Below are 8,490 nucleotides of genomic sequence, written 5' to 3' on the forward strand. Positions count from 1 at the left end.
TGATCCAAAAATTGGTGATAATCATTTTGGCCATAATCGTGCAGCCCAAATATATCATAATGTGCAGCGGAAATAATCCTACTGTTTGGTGAGTATTTTAAAACAGATGATGGACAGGGTAACCATGGCGTATTTGAGAGATAATCCTCAATACACAGACAGAATAGACTTTAATAAAAACATGTTTATAATCATGTTTTGACTATCTGTAACGTCAGATGTCGGTGTGTGCACAAAATCTTCATACCAGACTCCTTTATGATTTCATTAGATTTAGATATATCGCTAAGTTTACTATTGAGTCATTCACAGCAGGAACTATCAATCAATCAACTGTATTTGTCCCCAATAGGGGCAATTCAGATTGCAAAGATATGGGGAGCATAAAAGACATACAATCCATAATAAAAACAAGAGTACATAGCACCTAAAAACAACATAAGAACAAGTGGCAGTGCAATCTTCAAGATGATTATTGTTGTAATTTGCGTTATATAATTAAAGTTCAATTGAATCACACTTATCAATGAGTGTAATGACTATCTTCTAGTACAGTCATACTTAAACTTTTTTTTTGGCTTAAGTCCCCCCTTTCTCTTATTTCTGAATCCAAGTACTCCCTTTGTCCGACTAAAATATTTAGCTTAGAAAACTCTTTAAAAACAACTACAGAACATAAAGATGGAATGAACGAGTAATAACACACATGTGAAAGAATCAATATCAAGAATTTCTGGCAACCCCAAAACATTTTTTTCTAGAAATTGTTTTTGATCATGTTTGACCTCAGAGATGTTTTCTGTTTATTAGTGAATTTTAGTTGAACTCGATTTATATTTGACAAAGTGAAAGTACAGAAATACAGTTGTTTAGGATTGCGTGTTGTAGTGATAGACCGATACATCGGCCAATTTTTGCGTTTTTTACGTGTATCGGCATAGGCCGATGCGGGCTACTGCATTCGCCGATCCACATTATTTACATAAAGCAGAAATATTTTTATTTCTGTTCTACCGCACCTTTGTTAATTTCAATAAATATTCCTTTTTTAAAATTGACTTGTAGCATTTGTTATCATCATTGTGTAATTTTTATGATGCAAATTGAGGGATCAAAAGTAGGATTGGCTCAATAAAATCGGCAGTCCGTATCGGTCATCGGCTAAGGCTGATGGAAAAAAATAATAATAATAGGTATCTGCATCAGCCCTAACAAAATCCATATCGGTCAATCTCTAGTGTGTTGTTTTAATAATTAAAACATTTCAAAAATCTATTTACATTTTTCAGAAATTTCAGGCAAACCCACATGGGGTCCCTACCCCAGGTTGGAAAAAAACTAATTTTGTGGCTCCTGAATAGATTTATTTCCATAAGTTTTTTAAATGATCATTTCAGGTCATATGACACCTGATGTGGGACCAAGACTGCCACTTTATTAGTTAATTTTCCTCTCCCTCCCTCTCTGGCACCCCCTGTTGTGCCATCACGTAACCCTAGGGGTACACGTACCACCATTTGAGAAACCCCGTTCTAGTAAATTAATAATAATCTTAACATTTTGACATCCTTAAAATAGATTTGGTTCTATTATTTGAACTACAAAGTTAATAAAGGAATAGTATCTCCTTTTTATATCAAGAGCTTAGTCACTCCAGAGGATGAGGTGTTGAGTAAACTGTCTGCACTAGTTTAAATATTTACAAAATTGACAGTTTTGACATAAAATTGGTAATTAAAGTATATGCCCAAATAGTCAGAACGTTCTAATTTTCCATAAAGTTTATAAAAACAGAGTTTTTGCTTCTTTTATCCGTGTGTTGGTAACTTTACCAACAGGCGCAGGTGCACACTCACCTTCTGCTGCCTGCGGGCCATGTCTGTGGGCTGTTTGGCGTTGAACGGGTAGGCGACACACCGCAGCACAAACACGTAAATTTGCAGTTTCATCTTCCTCTCCTCTTCCTCTTCTTTTTCTCTGCGCTCGCGCTCCTTCCTCTCCTCTTCCTCCCCACAGGAGACACCGCTGTCTTTTGCACCTGTTTTACCCCCAGGTGCGGTGGACTGTCGCGGCTGGCTGTGGCCGCTCGTCCGGCTGCTGCCGCACGGCTTACCGGCCGCTTTCCTCGGAGCCTCCGGGAAAACTTCTGGGTCAGACTCCCCGCCGGTGTCTTCGCTGGAGGACGGGTCCAGCATTGTTGCGTTAACACCTCCGTTCACTCGGACAAAGACGGAAACAACTGTTGCTGCTTGAGTTAGTTTAGGCCGACGTGGCGCTCAGTCAGTGCCCAGCTGCGGTCTGTGGTCCGCGGTCCGTCCGTAGCACCGACCCGAGCTCAGCTGTGTGACCGGGGTTTGTGGTTCAATTGAACGGTGCGTCACGTCGCCGCGTGCGCTCCGGTCCGTCGCTCCCGGTGTGTTGGAATTGCAGCGCGTGCACCAGCAGCTGACGCTGTTTGCAGTGCGCGCGTGCACACGCCGTCTCAGGTGAGAAACCTGTTGCTGCAAAGAGAGCGAATAGCAACAGCTGTCTCACTCTGCTTCAATAAACTCCCACCAAACACACACTCACTCCCATAATAAACCACTGGTTCATGATGGAAACAAACCCGGTGGTTAAACTGCACACTAAGCACCTGATATTTAGTAATAGTGTGTATAACAGGTATTTGTATTCTTGTAGATTCATTAAATGTATTAATCTTTAAACAACTCTTAAATTCAGGGTTAGGTTAGACCTTCTTTTCTCATATTAATAACATAAACTTCTGCTTGTAGCCTTTCACGCCAAGATCCCTTGAGATAGAAGGAATGGAGATAATAAAGAGACACCAGAAAAATTATATGTAATGTCATTGTGTAATTTACTGCAGCTGTTAATGTTCTCACTAATAGTTTAGTGCGGTATGTCATTTTGGCCATTTCTGTTGCCAAAATTGATTTCATTGTTGTTGTTGTTTTTGTTTTGTTTTTTGGCTTAGTTAAGGTTCAAATAAGAAATATTGGGGTTCGATTTTTCCCACCCTTCGACCCCATTTTATGTCACACATGTCTTTGTAAACATTAGTTGCACTGTGTAGAAATTACTTTAAGCATTTTGGAAGTTATATAATTGCTAATGATTTGTTAATATATAAATAAAAATCATTAGAAATAAACCTGAACAGCACTATATATTATTGAGACAAAAACAAAATTCTAGGCAAATATATATCCATCACAGCACTCGTTAATTGAAAACAATGGAAAATGTCGTATTTTCTGGCGGTCATATTGAATTTTCAAGATGGCAGCCACTCCATAATCATTTGAATATATACTATGATTTTACTTATATTCAAAAACATAGGTTTAGACACCAAGATTATGACTCTATGTAACTTAAAAGGGTCATTATGTGGCATCATTTCAACCTGGGGGGGGGGGGCATTTAGAAAAAGGTATCCGAAAACGAGGTTAAGGGGCAGGAAAAATTTAACCCTGATATTTCGGGCTTATTTGACCCCCAAAGAAGCCAAAAAATCTTTAAAATCAATTTTGGCAAGAAATTTTAATTTTAGGCATATTTCTGACATACCGCACCAGAATATAATGGCTTTATAATGAGCTGGACTTCCTTACAGTGTATTAGAGCAATAACATACAATCACTATATATATATATATCTACACACACACACACACAGTGGATATAAAAGGTCTACACAGTCAGGAACACAGTGAAGACAGTCATCATCAAGAAAATATGGCACAACATTGACTTTACCAAGAACAGGGCATCCGTCCAAAATTGATGACAAGACAAGAAGAAAATTGGTCAGGGAGGTTGCCAAGAGGCCAACAGCAACATTGAAGGAGCTGCAGGAATTTCTGGCAAGTACTGGCTGTGTAGTACATGTGACAACAATCTCCCGCCTTTTTTATTTGTCTGGGCTATGGGGTAGGGTGGCAAGATGGAAGCCTTATCTTATGAAGAAAAACATCCAAGCCTAGCTTCATTTAGCAAAAACACATTTGAAGTCTCTCAAACACATGTGGGAAAATGTGTTATGGTCCGATGAAACCAAGGTTGAACTTTTTGGCCATAATTCCAAAAGGTATATTTGGCGCAAAAACAGCACTGCTCATCACCAAAGGAACACCATACCTACAGTGAAGCATGGTGGTGGCAGCATCATGCCTTGGGGCTGTTTTTCTTCAGCTGGAACTGGGGCCTTAATCAAGGTGGAGGGAATTATGAGCACTTCCAAATACCAGGCAGTGTTGGTACAAAACCTTCAGGCTTCTGTTAGAAAGCTGAAGATGAAGAGGAACTTTATCTTTCGACACGACAATAAGCACACAGCATCAACTAAACAATGGCTTCACCAGAATAAGATTAAGGTTTTGGAATGGCCCAGCCAGAGTCCAGACCTGAATCTGTTTGAACATCTGTGGGATGATCTGAAGAGGGCTGTGCACAGGAGATGTCCTCGCAATCTGTCCGATTTGGAGCGGTTTTGTAAAGATGAGTGAGCAAATATTGCCTCATCAAGATGTGCCACACTGATAGACTCTTACCCAAAAAGACAGAGTGTTGTAATAAAAGCCAAAGGTGCTGCAACAAAGCATTAGTTTAAATGTGTGCATGTTTATGCAACCAGGTTATCTTAAGTTTTTGATTTTTCCACTTTAAAGGTTTCAGTTTGTTTTTTAATTGCATTGTACAGGTTGTAGGTCACATTAAAGGTGGAAAACGTTGTGAAATTATTTTTTTCCATCACAAAAACCTTTGAACAGGGGTGTGTAGACTTTTTATATCCACTGTATATAATGAATGGAAGCAAACCCTTTTCTACTCTGTAAAGTCACAGAATATGAAGCTTATTAAAAGATGTTTGACTGAACTTTATTGTACCTGCTTGTTTTAATCAGTGAGATATTGTTTGGTGGTCGAAATACCAAAATATTCATTCATTCATTATATTCATTCATTTTCAGACCCACTTTATGGGTCTGAAAACGGGTCTGCCGGTGCCAATCTCCGGCTCTCATTGGGCGCTGGGCGGGGGTACACCCTGGACAGGGCGCCAGTCCATCGCATGGCAGCACAGACAGACAGACAACCACTCACTCTCATTCACTCCTATGGGCAATTTAGAGACTCCAATGAACCTTACAGTCATGTTTTTGGATTGTGGGAGGAAGCCCGAGTACCCGGAGGAAACCCACGCAGCACGGGGAGAACTTGCAAACTCCACACACCCCAGGGCTTGAACCCAGGACCTTCTTGCTGTGAGGTGGACGTGCTAACCACTAACACAATAATACTGATAATAATTTCTAATATCTGATCCAAACCTTTATTGTTTTCTTTCACTCATTTTTCCCTCACCTTTGACTCACTCTCAGCTCTCACCTTCCTATTTAATGTGCAGTGCTCAGAACAGCTGCATGCGTAGCCGGCCTCTCCTCATTGGAGATTAACAGATGGAACCACAGTATTAACCAATCATGAGACAATTGAGCTCCAAATCAGAAGCCAATCCCATCGTTTATTTCTATTTCAAACCCTTAGCCCCAAATAAATAAATAAATAAAAATTGTATAAATATGAAACCAGCTTGTTATTTTTTCTTTTTCGTTTTTTTTTTTACTTATACAGTAGGTAAAGGAACATGCAGCTCAGATATTTATCAAATGTTTGATCTAAATGACATAGAAGGTTATGTAGTTCCCTTTTCCCAGGTTTTTCTGCATGAGGATTGCTATTCTGGGGTTATTTTGTGGTTTCAGGGTCAAATTCCCAGTCAAATCAAAGGTCAAAGGCAGTCTCAGGGAGTAACGGATTACATGTACCCGTGTCAATCAACGTTTAACACATTATACACTCGGTTTACTGTGACAGCAAAAGAAGCTTTTACATAACTTTAGCATGTAATTATAACGTTATGATTGAAAGGTTGACTTTAACAGTGTATTTATTTAACTGTATAGGACAGAGTGAGCACTAGAGGTCAGGGTTTCTCTGGTGTGGTTTACCCTGCATGTCAATGGCTGTTATTGACATTTCTGCTACTCTTGTTAGTTTTCCTCAACTGACAGAACAACACAATGCACAAAAATATTAAAAAAAAATGAAAAACTTGATAGTGATTACATTTAATAATTCTTGAGTAAATTTCTAATAAAATAACCAACAAAAAGTAAAATTAAATTCTCAAATTTGACTGTTTTCTAATAACAATATGAACACTCAGCATATACAATAGGATCAGCATCGTCCTAATGAATCCCATCATCACTGAGGTTGATGGGGGTTGGTTGAAGAAGGACTGAAGCAAAAGGTTTAATGACATCCAATTGAAAAAAAAAACCTAACACATAAAGACCCACTGAGGAGATGAAAAACAATCATAACACTCCAGCAAACAGTCTGGGTACTGTCACACCTTAGGTAAATAAGATAAGCTTCACCTGGGCACCTGTAGTGGTTGGCAGTTCAGATTCCAAGCAATAAGGCCTGTGTTCGATTCCTGGCTCTCTGCTGGAATTGAAATGAGTGTGTGAATGATTGCTTATCTCTCTTTTGGCCCTGACTGACACCTTGTGCATGGTCTATCTGTCTTGTGTGCAACATAATCTGATGATAGTTTGATAGGTACCAGCAGAACTCTGGAACCAGGGGTGGACTGGCCATCTGGCATACCGGGGATGGTCCCAGTGGGTTGGTCCAGTCTCCAACTCAACAGGGTTTTTTTTTTTTTCTTTTTTTTTTACAAACAAGTGGAGGCAGACATGGTAACAGCTGGTCAAAAATGGTTCAAAAGTGACAAAAATGTGGCAAGTTAAGAGTGTTAAGTGACTGAAAAGGACCAAAAGCAGCCAAGAGTGGCCAAAAAATGGGCAAATAAAGAACCAGGTTAAAAGGTCAAATTGTGGCAAACAATAGTGAAAAAGGGCAAAAACGTCTAACAAAAAGAGGCAAAATGTAGAGTAAAAAAGAAATAAGTGGTATGTATTGGGCAAAAGTTTGCACATTTGGATAAAAAGTGGCCAAAGAAATCAAAGGCCAGAAATTGGATAATATCGATTTATTGGCTCCATTAGGTAAAAATGTATAATTTAAAGGATGTTTACTTATAAATGTGCTTTCCTGGATCTAAAACATAAGAACTACAAGTTGCTGGGGTTGTTATATTAGACTTCCCATCTGTCCGTATTTAAAACAGCTGTTCTTTCAGTGCCTCTGAGTATCAGATGGTGCTCGGGTCAGAATGACTAATTCACCCTGGTTCCTTCACACACCTGATACCACTTAGCATTTACTGCCTGTTGATTTGTGTCCCACTCAGCTGAACCTCTGGCTCATCTCCATCCCTAACACCTCACAACTAACACCAGCACCACCTACGTAAGGTTTCTTTTTTGACAAACAGTAACCTTTATTTTGTGCATTTATCGTTAAGCCAAAAAAAAAAAGGGAGGAAAAAAAAACTCAATTGCAGAAGGCCCTGTAATACTTGTACTAACAATAATAACCATATTATAACAGAGGAACAAGCCTAGGGTTAGAGACACGGTTGATGTCAATTATAATTGTAATCGCATAACTGGTAATTAATTACATTATAGTGTAATAATTATACTGGAATAGTAATTTTAAAAATCTGTTGGTGTCGTAATTGTAATCAAATGGTAATTGATTTTAGATAATTGACTTGGCAATTGCCATGAAAATTGTTTAAAAATGGTCAATTATAAATATTACACAAAACTGGGGAACCATGTTACAGTTCTATGTACACTTCTACACATACAGTTAATAATTATTAAAATATATTTCATATCAAGCTTTCCCACATTTTACCATTTAAAAGAAATGTAAATCTAGTAGAATACTGGAACAAAAAAGGCTCAGATGTAAACACCAAAAATATTAAAACCTATATTTTCATTGATTAGGAAGCCTAAGGTAACTAATACATAGGAAAGATGATTTGTTTTTAGTGTATTTTACAGCTGATTTAGGACCCGTTATCATAAGAGATGCTAACAGAAAGCTAACACAAAGTTACCTTTTATTAGGTTATTTATTTCAGGCTCAGTAATTGTGATTAAATGTAAGTGCACTTTCGTAATTGAGAACGTAATTGGAAAAAATGCTGATCACTGTAATCATAATCGAACATGGGTATTGAAAACATAATTGTAACTGAAAAATGTAATTGACCCCAACCCTGACTGTGTCACTTTAATGCATGTGTTTTTTTGTGAAATTCAGAGAAAAGTAAGGGCGGACTGACTTCACACTATATTTAAATGATTGCCTTTTTGTTGCGCTTTTTATAGTCTTGGATGAATGATTCATTTATATTAATAACCAATCCATGGCTGCTTCAAGTTGAGCACATGCAGAAAAATTGGTAATTCTTGGTACTTTCTCATCTTTTCATAACAACACTTAGTAAACAATGTTGGGTAGAAGATTTCAATAAGAAATAGCGCCCTAT

At 38.2% G+C, this 8,490-nt stretch overlaps 1 protein-coding gene across 11 annotated transcripts in view; it reads right to left on the minus strand.

Moving 5' to 3' along the window:
* Nucleotides 1–2,503, minus strand: part of cadps2 (Ca++-dependent secretion activator 2) — a 230,459-nt gene extending 227,956 nt beyond the window's left edge. For 10 of the 11 annotated variants that reach the window (XM_028449449.1, XM_028449448.1, XM_028449438.1 and 7 more), the window contains exon 1: nt 1,857–2,503. In XM_028449449.1, the coding sequence (XP_028305250.1) occupies nt 1,857–2,195 (339 nt within the window). In that variant the 5' untranslated portion in view covers nt 2,196–2,503. The remainder of the gene's footprint in view (nt 1–1,856) is intronic. The other variant, XM_028449441.1, reaches the window with a different exon arrangement.
* Nucleotides 2,504–8,490: the final 5,987 nt, after the last annotated feature.

Source organism: Gouania willdenowi, chromosome 6 (genome assembly GCF_900634775.1).
Source record: "Gouania willdenowi chromosome 6, fGouWil2.1, whole genome shotgun sequence".
In the NCBI taxonomy this organism is placed as follows: Eukaryota; Metazoa; Chordata; class Actinopteri; order Blenniiformes; family Gobiesocidae; genus Gouania; species Gouania willdenowi.